We start from the raw sequence: 17,912 nt of genomic DNA, 5'->3' as shown, positions 1-17,912 counted from the left end.
GGGCACTTGCTTAAGATACTATTATGTTTCGCAAATTTCTAGAGAGTGCCGAGGAGTAAACTTGAGATAGAAACTGCCTCCCATAAACTTCAACCCACACCACAGCCTCCTTTCAATCCATACCCCCTAGCATCAGGGAACTAGGGACATCACGCTTGATTTTTCAAGTATAATTGCAAATAAATGCTATACACCAGGCCCAGTGGCACTCAGAGGGGCGCTGGGGTCCGGTCATTGTCACAGACTCTGTTAACTCCTCTTTATCATCTCTCACCACATTGGAAGCACAAGGACAGAGACAAATAATAATCTGATAGTCAGATTCAGGAAATACTTATTGAGAAAGGACTAAATTTCAGACACTTTCCTACATATCCTGACACAGAATATTTTTTGATCCTCAAACAATAACCCTGATGCGGGTATTATTTTCTTATGCTCTTTTTGAAGGTGAGGAAACCTTGGCTAAGAATTATTACATGCCTTGCCCAGAATCACGTAGCTTTTAGGTGGCTAAGTCAGGATTTGAACCCAAAATCCAGGTGCCTCTAAGTCCAACTCTAAGGCCTCTATTCCATTACCTTCAGAACACTCTGGAGAATGAAAATCATCTTGTTACGTTCTGTCATGCCTTGTTTTCAACCCAAACTGGTTTACCCAGCTTGATAAGTTCTTTAATCACCACGGTGTATTGAATGAATCAAGGATATATCCAAAACTCAAATCCCACATTCAAAGGAGGAAGATCTATCCCATCGATAATATTAAAAGAATGTACCTGGGGTTCAAAAGGCAATTTCAAAAGACAAGTGATAAAAATACTTTAAGGAATACTTGTGAAGCCTCCCAAGGCAACACCTGTGACGGGGCCACACTCACCTAGATGGTTACAGCCTTGCCCTGTGCTCTTGCTGCATGTACTGGTCTGCTATAGCCACAGGCTTTGGAATTAGAAAGACTGAGATTAGGAGCACTGTGACCTTCCGTTGGTGACTTAACCTCCCCTTGCCTCAGTCTCTGCATCTTTAAAAGAGCTGAGATAATATATGTGACATTCTGAGCAGAGGGCAGAGCCATAGTTAGACCTCAGTATGTGGTAATTATTAGCACTTGTCATGACACTCATTTTAACCTAACTGGGAAAACCATCACCCTAGGGGAGACCTTGCTTAACTTAGGTGCTGCCGTTGGTCATAGTAGAGGAGAAGATCCAGTTTGTAGATACTCATTTAAAATGCTCCAGAAGAAATGTGCATATCTGGTCCTCAGGGAAAGGGAAACGGGGCACAGAGGGTCTGGCCTCCTTAGTGCTGCTCAACTAAGATGGTGCTTTGGCCAGAATGAGAGCCATTAAGACTGCTTCTGATTTATCCCCCGCCCCCTCCACTTTTCCCCTTTGGTATAGATTAGGAGGTTGGGATTAACATATACACACCACTATATAGAAAATAGATAATCAACAAGGACCTACTGTATAGCACAGGGAACTCTACTCAATACTCTGTAATAACCTATATGGGATAAGAATCTGAAAAAGAATGGATATATGTATATGTATAACTGAATCACTTTGCTGTACACCTGAAACTAACACACCATTGTAAATCAACTATACTCCAATAAAAAATAGAAATTAAAATAAAAAAAGACCGCTTCTGTGAATGAGCCTACAGCCTGATTGAATATGGACCACTTCTGTGCCTGCCAAGAGAGTAACTGTAGACTCAACGAGTACATAATGCAGGAGCTTCTCAATTATTTACTGTGTTGACTCCATGACGTGGTCTGTGTGTTCTCAGGTCCTTCTCCATTTGGGAGCAGAATCTAGAGAGTAGGTGTTCTGTCTGGAGAACAAAGCACTACAAGCAAGTGCAAAGTGCACGGGACACTTAATGGCAATCCAACACGGTGGTTACTGCCATCAAGTCCCACTTTCTAGGCAAATTTCTAAGAATTGCCCACATAGATATAGAGACCAGGCATTCTTAGATGGTCTATATTTTTACTATTTGTCATAAAGCCCATTTATTAAACCACAGCTAACAATGAATCATTTTTTAAAACTTTTGTAAAACTTTCCAAAAATCTTAAATTCATTTAAAAAAGATTCTTGGTGGCACCATGTGTCCCGGTTTAACATTCCGAAAATATAGTCTCTGTACAGATATGGGAATTTTATATTTTCTAGGACAGTGGTTGTCTGCTAGGGTATTGGTATTATCATCACGCCTCTATGAGGTAGGTCTGATAAGAATATCATAAAGTTTTTATTTTACTTTTTAATTAGGTAGTTCCTTTATCAACAACAGCAGATTGGATGTTATCTCCATAAAGGGATCAGCTTCCTTCACTTGCATTCTGATATTTTGTTTTTAATGAGAGAAAGAACAGGAGTCACGGCAAGCAGGGCCAGGATTTATGGGGGTATAGGTGTCTGGCTTATGGACATCAAATGTTAATTATGATCTGGAGCAAAAAGGTGCCTGTAACTAAAGGTCTCAAGGTGGCTAACCTGGGACACTTCAGTCTGTAAAGGAGGTTGTGGTCAAGGCAGTTCTAGTGAGGTTATCGGACTGGTGCCCAGAACCTCACTTCCCCACATGCTCGGAAATAAACGTGAATACACGTGGTGCTTGTTTAGAGTCCTGTAAAAGAGTCAGCCTCTTTTACAATGTGGGCAATGCTAATATTTAGCTTAGTGGCCCTAAGTAAGTCACTTTACCCCTCTGAAACTTGTCTTCCCGTTTTCATTCAGAAGAAGAGCATCTGGCGTAGATCAGGGTTGTAAACTCGGGGAAAGAAGAGGCGAGTTGGTAACCGGTGTAACGGGACAGGGAGTAATCGGGACTGTGGAGACCAAGCCCCATCTAACGGGGGCAGCAGCTGCTCTGCTCTAACCTGTGTGCAGCACTCATTCCCAAAGTGTCCCCCCTCCCACTTTTTCAAGAGCAGCAGGATATTTGGATTTTCAAGTAAAATATCCCAATTTTAATATGTTGATAGTGAAATCCACCATTAAAAACATGACAGGGCAATACACAGGATGTTGCCAGTTTTGTTTCTTTATCTCTTGTCTAGAAGTCCCGAAGTCTCTTCTAGTTTTAACGTTTTAAATTTTGTGTCCTTTCACTAATGTCAATAATGTAAATAAGTGGAAATGTACAAAACAAAATTCTATCCACCTTAAGATTATAACCACGCAAACAGTTTACATGTGTGTAAGCAAATACTGGATTGGAATATGTGCAAACAAAACAAATTTATAGGTGATGGGACTGTAGGTGGATATCCTTTATATTTGTTAATTTTCACTTAAAATATCTCTGCTCTTTTTTTGTTGTTTGTATAACAAAAAAGAAAAAATAAAAGAAATATTAAGGGCAGCTCAGAATGGTAGCAGACATGAGGAGAAAAAGGGAGAGTGATATTAGGTATGTTCTGGAAACTTATATTTCTGTCCTGACCTCTGTATTTGCTTGTCAACCATCCTTAAACAATAATTTGTTAAAAAGCAGGCAGTATTAGTTGCACATAGGCAGACTCTTTGTGCCTGAAATTTCCCACTTAACACCGTTCTTTCTCCCCGCCGCCCCGTCACTTATAAAAATACTTCCCACCTCATGAAGTATAGTGGTATCAAAAGTTTCCCAACTTTGTTAGTTTGGCTTCTGAATATATTATAGAAGACTTTTTTTTTTTTTTTTTGCTTTTACTGGGTGGTGGGATGGGAAGGGTAACTTATTGTCCCTAATTACATTTTCCTTTGCTTTCTATCAACACTGTTTTCATTCTATAAATCCACATCAACTACCCGTAAAGTGAGCAGAAAACCAAAGGTTGTTATATAATGTGTTTATCTGAAGGCTTCCAAGATAGCTTGGGAAAGTTACTTTCTTATAAACAAATTTAGAGGAGAATATTAGCACAAAGGAATGGAAGGTCTTTTTATCATAAATGCAGAAATTCTTAAAAATCTACCCATCCTTGCAGGGTAGTGCCCAGCCCCATACTAAACGTGTGATACATGTTTGTAGAAAGATTGAATTTTTCCTCTACTCCTTGGACTGCATCTAGGCCTTCTTAGTTGGGGAATAAATCCACAAAAATGTGGTTATTGATCTTCTTTAGTAGTGGGCAAATTAAAATAATACCACCATGTTCTAGATATGTCAAGAAGAATCTTTGACACTGAGGACAATCACCCCCAGGATGTGGATGTAGGGGACTTGAGTTTCACTTTCTCATTGAAAATGGCCCACTGAGCAAAAAGCAGGATGGTCCTTTGCCAGCACTGTAGTGAAGGATCAGTAGACTGTCTAGCGCTTTCTTGCATCCTGTTGCCTCACTGATTTCTGGATTGCCAGATGCTTCTGTTTTTTGAAAATGGTTAAAAAAATACCTTAGTGATTCTGTTGTTTCAGAAAACTTATATATGGCACAAAATATCCTGAAAAGTTTTTGAGAAAACACTTTGCTTTTTCTTTGCTCCATTTAATCATCATTGCAGCTTAAATTCATTCAAATTTATTGTTTTCTTTTCATGGACATTTTGATGGTTAAAATTCTAAGGTTATATAAAAGTGAGTAAGCAAGTTATGAAGATTTAATTGCTCATAGTTTTTTGTTTTTTTTAAAAATTAAGTCTTAAAAACTTATGCTGGCTAAGAAAGGTTGAGAATTTAACCTTGAAATTGAGAATTCATAACAATTGAGATAAAAATGATCTTTTTTTGAAGCTGGGAGATATCCTTGATTTATCACCATTGAATCAGAGAGCAGATTTTTCACACACTGAGTCATAACTAGAGGCTTTTTTTTTTTCCCCTTGGGTAAACCACCTTAACCTGCCCTTGAAAACCTCTGGTTCATGTACAGAATGAGTCTGAGTCTGTCTCTATTTAGCCTGTGAAATTTACCAAGACCATAGCCTGGGGTTGAGGAGGCTATGAGCCATACCACCATCTCAGATTTTTGATGACACTACAGGCCACTTGATATTTACTATGTTAGCAGATGTCATCAGATATATGTGTGCACAGGTGCAGCGTGCAGTTAGTGAAAGAAGGAACACTGCATGTGTATATTTATTTTTGTACCCATACTCTCAATGGTTAGAAAGTGACCTGGTGTGCCTGTCCTGGGCAGTGTGGAGCTTTGACCCCATTGCAAGGGCTTATCTGGTAATCTCCTGAAGTCTTTTCCACAAATATAATTCTGTATGATGAGCAACTATGTCTCGTGGCAAAGACACTGTTTATTTTCCCAGTCAATGTCTAAAGAAGAGGCATAACGGATTACAGCTAAAGACGGCTGTAACCAATGAAAAATAAAAATAGTCACCAGAGGTTGTTATTTATACTTGGGTATCCCTCTTACACAACAATATTCTAGATATCCATTCTCCTCTCCTCAATAAAACTTGTATGGAGACAGCTCTCAGCTATGGAATGCCAACAAAATGCCAGAAGTTGGCACTGTATACAATAAATGTCCTAATTTAAGCCTCTCTAAATATTTTTAAAATAATTAAGAAATAATTGAAACTATTTCCCAGAGGTAATATTTAATATGAATGTTTACACAGGTTTATATCTTACGTAGTTTTAATTCTAAAACGTAATCATTCAATTGTTTTAAAAGATGGTATTGTGTTTTATTTAGTATTGAGTTCTAAATAGTCCATCTTTATTATATACACTAAATTTGCACAAATGCTAGTACAATAATGGACTAAATAAAATAATCTAATAAATTAGTGTGTACCCTTTAATCATAAAAAATAATAGAAATAAAAACACACCTCCTATATTTTTGAGAAATAGAGAAATAAGACAAAATAAACACCTTTGGGGTAATGACTGAAAATTACTGGTTGAGATGGGGTAGAGGAATTACTTAATTATTACATAAAGCATTGTAATAATGCATGCCTTTTAGAAATAATTATATTGTGATTATTCTCAAAGATAAACACACGCAGATGTTGCTTGTACACTAAAAAATTCTTAATTTGAAAAAAAATACAGAAACTGCTTTACCAGTTAATTGGCTTTAGGAAAAAAAAAGAAAATCCAGAGTTTCAGTGTAGTGGAGAATCTTCTAGTAAGTTCTAAGGAATGAATTGTGCCTGTAACTAAAGGCAGAAAAAAATTAGCTTTTCTACTGGAATCACTTCAGTTAGAAGTGATATCAGAAGGCCAAAATGCCTAAGTAACGTTAGATACTCCTTATTTTTTTAAAACGAATAATTATAATTTATAAAAAGTTGAATGTAAAAAGATATTGAAACTTAAGTACATTAGGAAAGGCTTCTAACCAAGATAATTTTAATTTTAAAAGAAGCATCTATTTTAAAACACTCCTGAATTGAATTTCTACATATTTATTTATGTCAAAAAATGTGAAAACTGGAAAATCAACCAGTGTTGTAGATTAGAAGACCATGATCATTAGCCAATTAAAAGATTTAGGAGCAACAACCCGCTGAGGTGACTACAAATTAGTGAGACCGATTTCTATAGGACATGTTGAAAATTAATCTCCTTATTTTATAAACTTTGGGTATCATTTAATTATAATATGTGTATGTATTTGACAGAAGAGTGATCGGTATACATACGAATAAGTACTCTTGTAAGCTTCACATGTCAAAAGAAACAAATGACATGCAAATAAAAAAATAATCTATGAAACGCTGAACATAACATACAATGGTACATTCTATTACTAAATAATATGCTTAGGAAGAAATTCTTTGACAGGTGACACTAAATCTAGATTCATTCAAGTCATCACCAGAAGCACAGGAAATCCTTCCCTTTCCCCTTTCCTGTTCCTTTTCCCATTTCGTGTCTTAGGATATTTCTTAAAGAAAACTGGATTCTCTCTGTAACGTCATTTCTCCTTTGCATGAAATAGATGTTGGGAAGGATTGGTAACTCTGCTATGGACGTCAAATAATTATAAGAGAAGAAGCTTTCTGAGGCACACTTGTAAAAGTCTTAGAATTTGATAACATTGCTCACTTAAACACTCCCTCCACCACCCTAAATAATATATTTTAGTTTAGCCACATTGAATTTTCATATTTTATATTTGATTCGTTAGTGCTAAATGTGATTTACTGAACCATGAAACTACTATTAGGAAATCCTAGAATGGAAACAGATCTGTTTGTTACCCACTTGAACTGACTGCCTGGGTATACTGAATTAGAGCTATACTAGCTGAGTGGTTAAAATTACCTAACTTGGAACAAGATAGATGTTAAAAATTAATTTTCCTTGGGAAGTTATAGCTAAATGTGGAGATACATACATACGTGTGTGTGTGTCCCCATCCTTCATCTCCCTCCCAAAGCTATATAGATATACACTTGTTACTTTTTTTCTGAAAGGAAATTGGGAACTGGTAATAACCCATTTTAAAGTTTGGCATTTTCTAAAGCTCAGTTGGGTCAATCCAATTCTCAGTTTTGCACTTATCATGAAATGAGATATGTATACTATTCACAAACAGCTACATAATATGTACATATTATAGGTATGTAATATATGCATGTATACATGTGTGTGTGCCCACTCCTGGTACAGGAGAAAAAAACTTTTTTTTTTGGATAATGAGGCCAAAATGTCTTCTTTGTTTTATAATGCGTATTGTAGGAACAAAGAACCTGAACAATGTTGTTTAAGTTCTCTTGGACTTTGAGGGTAAATATAATTGGGATTAAAATACTGACATGCTCACATTTAGTAGAAAGATAAGAACAATTCATTGGGAGCTATTCCGGTCCCACTGGTAATCACATAATTGAACAGGGTTTTTAGAGGATATTTGAAGCTATTGTTGCCTGTTGTGCAATTACATAATTAGTCAGGATCTCTGTAATAAAATCTTTTCTAAACACATGTGGGTTAGTACTAAGTAAATTTAGGGCGAGTGCTGTATTTTTACATTTAATACTTAATTTTTAAATCAGAGCTATATAACAACTTGGTTTAAACGTTAAACATTATGTTACCACACTACAGATGCTTAAAATGCAAATGACTGGATTACTTGAAAACTAAGCAAAAAACCTACATATATTTAAGTTTAAAAAATATTAATCAAAACAGCTTTATGAACATGAGCCCGCTACCACACCTCATCTAGAGTGTTTACTTCTTGGGGACCCAGGGGTTGCATATTTCTTTGGGGCTGATTATTTCTTCCACCTACCCCTGAATTATTGACATTCACATGCATGCCTATAAATGATAACGCTACGCAGTGAGGTACATTTCAGAACTCCTTTTACACCCAAACAAACGTGGCCTGGCGAAGGGGACCGAAAACGTGGCGGCAAGTAGGGAAGAGCACCAATCCCGTGCTCGTTATTATCATTTGGTGATGCGTCTCCCGCGGCTGCTCTGCCCGGCTCCGCTCTCGCGCACGCCCGCGGGGAGGCCCCCGAGCGCGGTAGCACAAAGGCGCGCGGAGCCCGGCAGCCCCGCAGGCAGGCGGCGCCGCACTCCCTCGCCGCGCTCCGGCCCCGCCCGGGCGGCACAAAGAGCGGAGCCGCCACTCGCGAGGAGCCCCCGCGCCGGGCTGCCCGCCACACCCACTCGGGCCCGCTCCCGCCTCCGCCGCCTCGGGCGCCCTGATGAATATGCATCGCCGCGCGCCCGCCCCCGGCTCCTCCTTTCGGTTTCCTTCCCGCCGCCAGGCGGAAGCGAAGAGCCGCGCTTCCCGCGCGCCGGGCCGGTCGGGTCGGGGCGGGGCCGGACGGGAGGTGGGCCGGAGAAAGAGAAAGCTGGGGAGGCGGCGGCGCCGGCGGCGGAGCACGGGCGGGGTGCGGAAAGGGTGCGCGGGTGGCCGCGGTCCGGGGCAGCCCCGCCGCCGGCCCGGCCGATCCCAGGGCGGGGAAGGGGCGAACGCGCGACCCCGCGGCCGCGCCGGCTGCATCTGCCTAGCCCGCCCGGAGCCCGGACGCGGGCGGGGAGGCAGCCCCCAGCTCCAGAGCAGCCCTGCTAAAACAATAAAACCCACCAAACACACGCGCGCGCGCACACACACAGACAGCACTCTGCACGGCTTTCAAGTCTACCTCGAGAAACGGTCTTCTGCAAGTGAGAGAAAGCAAAACTGGATACTCAGACAGGCTGAGGGGCTGCCTGCTTTTAGACTTGACTTTTGCCGCCTTTTCTTCCTTGGGCCAAGAACTATGGCATTGCAGAAATAATAATTAAAAACAAAAGTAAGAGAGTACCTCTTGGATTGCGCTTTAAAATAAAAACTATTAATAAATACAATAAGCGACACCAAAACAACCCTTGAGAAAGTCCACAAATCTGTACCTCAGATACGTGAAGTCAGCGGCCCAGGGTTCTGTTACAGACTCAACATCTCTTTTATTTAACGTAATAGAATGCGGTGGTATGTGGCTTTGAAATGACGGGTTTTATTTGCTTGTCTTGTTTGTCCCTTGCATCCCCTTCTATCCCCAGACACAGATTTTTTACTGTTTGTACATTGTAAAGAGACTTTACCTAAATGTCATTTCTTCTTTACAAGTTGAGCTATAGTGTTGGATTTCCAGCCTTAATGCTTTTTTTTTTTTTTTTTTAAGCTTTGGCAACTTTAGTGTATATGTCACACTTTTATGGCGAGAATCAGTGGATAACATTGTGAGTCCAAAACAGTGTGAAATGTAGCATTTTTCCTGCTTCAACTCCCTACTCCCCCCCCCTTCTCCCCCATGATGGAAAAATTTACTGTACAAATGATACTTTAGTTGTACCTTATAGCCCATTCTCTCTTTTTGGAGCATTTTTCTTCTCTTTAAGGTGAATATGCACAGATTTGTTACATATGCTCACTTAAAAGTGTCTTTATTTAGCTCTGGTGTACTGGAGTTTTTAAAATCAATCTTCATTTTAAAGTTTAGTTACCCCTAGCCCCTTGTTCCTGAAGTGGCAGGACAGAATTGTTAGCCCTCTTCCCACTCTCCCCCTCCCTTAAAAAAAAAAAAAAAAGATTATGATGGATTTCTTCCCGCTCCTGTTAATAATTTTTTTCCCCTGCCCTGCTGTTTTTGCTCTAGGATTTTTTCCCTTCTGCCTAACTGTGTGTGTGTGTCTGTCTCCCTTTTTCCTTGTCCTCTCTTCGCCAGTATGTCTGGAACACATTTTAATGCACAATATCCCATCCATTAAGTTGTGGTTGAATGCGGAGTGTGTGAGGACTTGGCAGCTTTCAGGTTGAAGGGGGCGGGGAAGCCAGTTTCGACTTTGACACAAAATGCCGAAGTGGCGTGATTGGAATTATTATTAGTGCTGTGAACATGGCCATCTTCTCCTGGAGTTAGTAGAACTGCCATTGAACTTGAGATGGGACAGACAAGATCTCCAACCCACTCCCCCCCACCAAGTACAGTAGCTGGCAGGGAAAAGGCGCCAAAATACACAAGATTAACTCTAACTTTCTTTGACAGGATCCTATAACACCATCCTTTGTAATTTTAACTTTCCAACGGGCGGGAAAAAGTTAACTTGTGAACCCATACTTGAACAGATATTTAAATCAGCCCTAAAATGGAATAAATCCAGAAAGTCATACACACATGCTTATGTGGTTAGAAAAGAATGCAAATGTAAATAAGCAGGATGAATGTGTGTATCTGACTGGGGAGTTCAAGATTTAATCAAAATGAGAATTAGTGTGACTTTTGAGTACATTTACTGTATGGGGGAGAGCACTGTGAGGCGAAGAAGCTGACCTTTAAGCAGCCTAAGTAAAAACTGCAAAGAGTTGTGAAACACAAAACGTTGTGGTTTCCAGTTTTACATCTGAGGTTTGATGTTTTCATTTAATGGTATGAGAGATGGAGAAAGCTCCAGTGCTGAAAAGTCCCTATTAAATCATATGTGGGCAAAGGTCAAGCACTCCAACTCACTGATACACTATACTGCAGATTCCTGCCTAACTGATGGGGAGCACAGGAAAAAGTGCTTGGGCAATAAAAGTATTAGAAGGGTAATTATCGTCCGTGGTTGGGACTGCATTCTTGTGCACTGGCAAAAGGTTTTTACTGGCCCTGATGAATTTTAAAGCTGAGTATTGTTGAAAGCTGTTTTAATAGGAAATTGATTAGCTGAGTGTTTCGTACAATAAATGGTGACAGTTTCATTGTTTGATGTCCAAAATAAATTCCTTTTATTCTTTAGTAGACAGAGGCATCCATTTAATTTTAAGATGGTCAGACTGAGCAGCAGTATAATTACTGGTGAATGTAATGTCACGAACATCTGTAACTTTGCTTTCAGAGTTTGTGACATCACACAATTTGGCAATATTATTGCTTTGGAATTTATTAACTGTGTATTGTAAATTTTTTTCAGATATATTTCAGAGATAAAGTTTACTTAAATATCAATATGTATTTTGTATAGGCCCAACTGTCTTCTATCTTTGTAATTATGCAATTGTTGGCTAAATTTTATTTTGAAAGTTAAAATGCACAGTCCTGTTGTTATGCATTGTTTTGGTTTTGAAACAGAAAGGCAGTTTTCAAGGAAAGAATGAGAGAAAGGGGTGCAGAAAGTTTGAGTTGGTTTGCAACGCACTTTCTACACTTAATGCAGAATGTAAAGACGACTTAGCCATTCTGGATGAAGCTTTCTAAACAGATCTTTAAAAGTGATCTGTTTTCATGTCACAGAGGCACATGTAGATGGGTAACAGAAGCCAATTTACATGTAGAAATAAAATGAGAGTATAGTTTTACTTTAAAGGTCAGCTATCTTGAAAAAGGACAATTGCTACAACTCTCACAGGATCAGCAAAGAAGACTGTATGTGAAAGTGCCTATAACTTTTGAAGTATTGTGAGTGAAGCAAGGCAATTATTACCATGATTTTCAAAGTTTAAAATAAATCATGCAAAAATTACAGGGCAACTGCTGACATTGTAATCCCGGAAAGCAAATGTCTTCAGAAGTTGGGACTCTCTGTTGATGAACTAGCCTCATTTCTGTACAGAAGTGGAAACCAGCTAATCTTAATGCTGGCCAGTCTGTGTTCAGATTCAGTGGTGGCTTGTAAATGTGCCCGAAATGTAGGCACACTTAGTGGGATGGTATTTTTTTTAAACAGTCGAGTACAGGCATTTCAGCAGCGACATTATTAACAGCGTCATTTTTCTCATTTAGTTTTGTCCTCAGGGGACACCAAACAGCTCCCAGAGGATGGGAAAAAAGTCCACGGTTATTTATTCATTTCAGTGAAAGGCAAAGTGCTGGCAATGGGGCTTGGGGAAGCTAACCGGTTGTGAATTTTCTAGTAGGGAAAAATTGCTCCCCTAATTTGACAGTAGTAGTTTAAGGGCTGAGAGAGCTGGGCATGATTTTGCAATTCCCATCAAGTGCAGACAATTTCAGTACTTGTTGGTTGTTTATATATGCATTGTTGAGTGGATTTTTGATGTTCTTGCTTGTGGATATAAAATTGTGTTTTACAGGCTACACGTGTATGATTTTTATGGTTCATTTGGAAGAAGAAAAGGTCCCTGGGCATGGTGTAGTGGATACTTGCAGTCTTGCAGGCCTGTTTCCTGGGGTCAGGAGGTCATCTGTCTCTTTTGTATTTAGTTTTAAAATATTGATACTGGCCATGCAGCCAGGGTGTGTGGAATAGTTGAGCCTCCCCTCTAATCACATGCAAGAGCTAAAAAAAAAAAAAAAAAAAAAAAGTCATCTGGGTGTATTGAAAATGACAGCTTTGTTAAGCTCCAAGAACCTTTCCCTAAACTGCCCAGGATTCACAACTTGTCACTGAATTTCTTTAGAAGGGAGAAGGTTAAAAGAAAATCAATATTAGAAGACCCTTGAGATGTTAAGCTCCTCTCTGGAGGTCAATGAAAGGCTCCAATTGGGTAATACTGCTTACTTTTTCAAATATACAATTGAGTTTTGAAAAATCCAGTCACCTGAAGCACAGACACTCCAGCACTTCTTGAAATTAATAAACTATCTGTCAGAAAAGAAACTTTTCTCCCTATAAGGTGGCAGGGAATAGGTGATCTAGGGAGGAGGTCTTTAGGGATTCTGAAATATCAGATTTTCCTGTTGCTGCAGAAGCCTTTCACTTCTTTCTTCCAGACAGATTTTGGGGTGAATGAAATTGACTCGCTTTAACTCTTTCAGTGAGTGAGAGAGAGAAGAAAGGCAGTTTAGGAGAGGTAAGTACCAGTCTAAAAAGTGTTTGGCCCACTTTGATAGTATGAGAAGCTTTTCAGAGATACTTTAAAACCACTCTTAATACCATGGCACAGAAATGCTGGGTAAAAGGGAAAGTGGCTAAAATACCGTATATACTTTCTCACTTCCTTCTCTCTGCTCTTTTACCTGGGATTTAAAAGATTGGCATTTCTCAAACCACAGATAGTGAAGGGTCCTGCTGAGAGAAGACAGATGTTCCACACACCCCAATCCATCAGCTCCTCTTTCCAGAAGCCTCTCTTAGAGTTCATCCTGGGAAGACCTGCAGTGGCCTTGGCATTAGCTGTACAAGAAGTAGTGTTCTGGGGGTGGGGGTGGGGGGTCAGCCATCCCGCCCATGGCTCCAAGGCCTGAGAGGACAGTCAAAGCCATATCAAATGAGCACCCCATAAGCCACTCCGGATGTCTCTGTTGTCCATTCTTTCCTCCCTTTTAGTTTTCCCCTCCTCACCATTACTCCTTTCTTATTTCCCTTTTTCTCGGAAACAGATCCAAACCGCCAACTACCAAGCATCCCCCATGCTCATCCAACTGTGCCCAACCATAAGTGCCCTACAAACAGGGAGAGATTTGAACCCCTCAGTGATAGGCCTGGGAGGCCCCGGACATCTTCACTTCTCTGGGGTCTTACCTGGGTCTGTCGCTGTTTCTCCACCCCTGGCGCTGCTGCAGCTTTTGTGGACTCTTCTGTGTAAGAGTTGTCAATTTTTCGTTTTTCTTTTTTAAGCTTGTGAGAAACTTTGGGATGCGACCTAGTCTGGGTGGCAAGAGGAAACCGTTTCTGTTGGTAAGGGAAACTAATAAGGGAGGAGGAGTAGCGTTGCCTGCAGACACTTGCCCAGGGCTCAGCGCTGGGCCTCTTTTGCTAGGGGACAGCGGCTCGTTCTAGGATCTCTGGCTGAACGAAGCTCTCTCTGGGTGCCAGGATTTCACTGGGGGTGGTGTGGTGAGGAGGGAGGGAAGTAGAGAGGGAGGGAGAGAAAGAGAGAGATGGGCGCTTGATTTTTAAAGAGACCCCGAAATAATGGCTTCTGTACGAGTTCAGGCATTCAAAGAGGTGTGTTCAAGGACAGGAGTGCATTCGTGCCAAGGGGAATGTCTTTTATGGTAAATTAACTCCGGTTAAATTGAATATTTGTTCAAAGGGAAACTCCAGTAGTTAAAGCTGGTATTATCAGTAGCGCTTCCCCGCCCCCCTCCCCTCAGACTCTGGTATGAGGGTGAGAAAAGGGATGCAGCATAATGTGCAATACAAAGTGATGCTTTGGGAATTTTTTTTTTTTTTTTGCAAATCTAGCATGAGATCGCCTAAAAATTTCTGAGAGAGAAATGAGTATTTATAACCCGGACTGTCACCTCATTTCTTTCATCTATAAAGACGATCAACTTTATCCTGGTTTTTCAAAAAAGAAGAAATGACCCACACAAAGGAAATTAACGTTGTCAGAGACCTGACTGGAGGATTTGCCTCCGGGGGAGCAGGGAGGCCGCTCCCGCTGGTGTGTGCCCTAAAGGGTTAACTCGGGAGAGTTCGCTAAATTTCCCCGACTTTACCTGTCTTCCCAGAACCAACGCTCCCCCCACCTCCACCCCTGGCCTCCTCAACTCCCCCTCTTTCCCCAGTGCTTTTTTTCTTTGGGCTCTTGGTTTACGGGGGCTGCAGCTGGTGGACTTGGCAGGCTCGCCTCATTAAGAGTGCTCTTTGAAAACGGACTGTGTTTGAGCATTTCCCTAATGAGGACAGGACGGGGTTAAAAAGTGACCATTTCATGGTTGACTTGAACCTGCCTACTTTTCTTGATGTGTCGTTGTGAAATGCTTGATGTGGATAACTCCCACTTGCTGAAGGAAAAAGTCACTGGTTCCTTAGGGTCCTCGGGAGGGGGGGATAAAGGGGTGGGGGGAGGTGGGCAGGAGCCGGAGAGACACAGAGAGAGGAGAAAGTTAAGGGGAAAAATCGAGAGGGGGGAAGCGAGGAGAAGAGGAAAGGGAAATCAGAGCACAGCTGGAGGTGGGGGTGGCCCCGCCCCGGGGCTGGGGCCGTCGAGTCCTCTCCGCGGCCCCCGGCTAGGTAGACGCGGAGCCCCTGGCACTCACTTTTCCTCTCTCCATTGTCTGCACAGCTTTTGCTTCCACCTCTTCCCCACCCACCCCTGGCCGAAAACCGGAATTTGGGGGGCGGGGTGTGTATGTGAGAGTGTGTGTCTGTGTGTGCCAGTGCCCGTGCGCGCGCGCGCGCGCAGAAAGGGTGCAAGGCAAACCGCCGGCCTCCAAATATCCGAAATCAAGTTCATTCACTCGGGGCCCGCGGCTCGCGGCGGGGTGGGGGCGGGGCTTCGCGCGGGAGCTTGGCGGGCGCGGCCGCCTCTGCAGGGCTGGAGCGGCACACGCATCTCGCTCGCGCGCGCGCGCCCACCCGCCCGCCCGCCCCGCAGCCCCGGGCGCGCCGCGGCCCCGCCCTGCCTGCACCCAGGCGGGGCGGGAGCCGCTTTCCGCCGGCGCCCCGGGCCCCGGGGGGGGGGGGGGTGGGGATTGGGAGCGAGCCAGAGGGGCTGCAGGAGGAAAAGAGCGGAGCAAGCCGCGGGAGGAGGAGGAATAGGAGGAGGAGGCGCCGGAGGCGGCGGCGGCGGCGGCAGCTCGGCCCGGACCTCCCGCTCCGAGCGAGGCCACGTGCACCGGGCACCGCCAAGGAAGGCGGCAAACCGCGGCGAGGCGCACCGCTTCTGCGGAGCTGCCCCGGGACGCGGGCCTGCGCAAGGGAGACCCCGGAGGGCCCCGCCCCCATCCGCGCCGGCCCGCCCCAACTACTTGAGCCCAAGTTCGCTCAGGCCCCCGCCTCCCCGGCCTCCCCCTCCTCCCTTCAGCCGGCGGGCGCTGCGGACCGCGCCCGCCCGGGGTGCGAGAGTCGGCGCCCCAGCCTGGGCCCCGGGGCGGCCTGGGTGTGAGGGAATTTTCCATTCGTTCCTTTCTCCGGCCCAGTCCGGCTCAGTGCTTCTCCCACTCGGAGGTTCCCGCGGTTTAAAGAGTCCGCAGCGAGCACCGAAATACCTCTTCCAGGGCGGGTTTTCGAGGGGTGTGTACGTGGTGGTGGGGGGGGGATGCGGGACTTGCCCAAAGGGCGGAAAGAAGATCTATTTAAAATAATAAAAAAAAGTCGTGGTGCTGTTGCAGTGGTATGAGAGCTTTAACAAATGAGAGAGAGAGAGAGAGAGAAGCAAGAGGAGGAGGAGGAGAAAGGTGGGGGGCGGGGGGTGTGGAGAGGCTGGTGCAAAAGGAATGCGCGTTTGCAGGAGGAGGAGTAAAGCGATGATTGTGTAATTAAATAATAAAACAATCCTTAAGTCTGATTTGGAGAGAGCTCGACCGGGGTCCGGAGGGTGGAACCGGTGAATTTTTCAACTTCCAAGTTTTGCAACGAAAGAAAGCGAGAGAGGGAGGGGAAAAAAGAGCCCAGAGCAGAAAAGAGAGGAGTTTGGAGCCGAGCGGGAGAGCGGGATTTATCGTTTGGGATTTTTCAGGAGCGCGTTCCGATCCGTCTGGGCGGCGGCGGCGGCAGCAGCAGCCTCCTCGCTCGGCCGGGTCAGACGCGGGGCGAGGCGCGCGGGAGGGCAGCCGGGCGTGGAGGAGTCGGCGCGGGCAGCGGCGGCTGCAGCCGGGGACCGCGCGCCGCGAGCCTCTTCCGCCCGGGAGACCTGCGCTCGCGCCCCCTCCCTCACCCCGGCCTCTCCCGGCTCCCCCACCCCACCCCGCCCCCACCCCGGCCCTCTCCCGCGCGTGCCCCGCCACCCGCGCGCACTCGCTCACGCTCCCCCTCGCGCACACACATGGTCGGCTCGCGGCAAAGTTTCGCCTGCGGTCGCCACTCCGGGATCCTGCCGCAGTGCTCGGGGCCGTAACCTTGAACTTTCCCAGCGCGGTGACACATTCTCCTCGCTCTCCCTCCCGCCCTCTCTCCTGCGCCCCCCTCCCCGCCTTTTTTAAAAAAGCATTTCACCACCAACCACCACCCCAATCCAACCCACACCGAATCTTCGCGCACCCCCTAGCCCCCAACAAAAACAACAACTGCAAAACAGAAAACAAATCCCCAAACCCAGGCGAAAAGCAGCCAACACCGGCGGCGGCGGCGGCCTCGGCGAGCACGGCCAGCGCGCTCGGACTGCAGGAGGGTTAAAAGTGTAGATTGGATTTCACCCCGGGAAATCTAGCACGCCGAGTGAACTTGAATCTTTGGCTATTTAAGGAGGACTGGGTTTGTTGTGAAGTTGCGGTGATCCAGCGCAGAGCCCCGTCCTGATTGATCGCATCGCGGGGCTCAGATGACTGTAAAATGAATAGATGAAATTCTTGCTTCTCGAAGATTTTCTTGGGCATCTCCGGGAAAGTGCGTTTTAAGGCGAAGTCATGATGTATTCTCCCATCTGTCTCACTCAGGTACATGCCTCGGTCACTTTCTCGAGCTTTCTCTCTAGCCCGAAATGCCTTTGTTTTGTTTTGCTGCTCTCGTCTGCGGACAATTAATGCTTTAGTTAACCTCCGCACACCCCGGTTCCCCTCAGAAGAAGTGGCCGGGAGTTGCGGCGGGGTTTGCAGGGCGGCGCGGGAGCCGGCGCGCGGCCCCTAGACCACGGCCACCGCGCGCGCCGAGCCCAGC

At 44.3% G+C, this 17,912-nt stretch overlaps 1 protein-coding gene and 1 long non-coding RNA gene across 14 annotated transcripts in view; one reads left to right on the top strand and one right to left on the bottom strand.

The window, feature by feature from the left end:
- Positions 1-17,158, bottom strand: part of LOC309663683 — a 43,029-nt gene extending 25,871 nt beyond the window's left edge. The window contains exons 1-2 of one of the 3 annotated variants that reach the window (XR_014265401.1): positions 17,083-17,158; positions 13,890-14,015 (exon numbers count right to left, since the gene is read on the bottom strand). This is a non-coding gene — a long non-coding RNA (uncharacterized lncRNA). Of the gene's footprint in view, positions 1-13,889; positions 14,016-15,355; positions 15,533-17,082 lie in introns of those variants that run through there. The other 2 variants (XR_014265402.1, XR_014265403.1) reach the window with 2 other exon arrangements.
- NFIB (nuclear factor I B) overlaps positions 16,407-17,912 on the top strand; it is a 236,558-nt gene continuing 235,052 nt past the window's right edge. For 2 of the 11 annotated variants that reach the window (XM_082467955.1, XM_082467958.1), the window contains exon 1: positions 16,417-17,692. In XM_082467955.1, coding sequence (XP_082324081.1) covers positions 17,663-17,692 — 30 coding nt within the window. In that variant the 5' untranslated portion in view covers positions 16,417-17,662. Of the gene's footprint in view, positions 17,693-17,912 lie in introns of all 11 variants that reach the window. The other 9 variants (XM_082467949.1, XM_082467951.1, XM_082467952.1 and 6 more) reach the window with 8 other exon arrangements.

This window comes from Balaenoptera physalus, assembly GCF_965194825.1.
Source record: "Balaenoptera physalus genome assembly, chromosome: 7".
NCBI lineage: Eukaryota > Metazoa > Chordata > Mammalia > Artiodactyla > Balaenopteridae > Balaenoptera > Balaenoptera physalus.
This window is presented reverse-complemented; position numbering and strand designations above follow the sequence as displayed.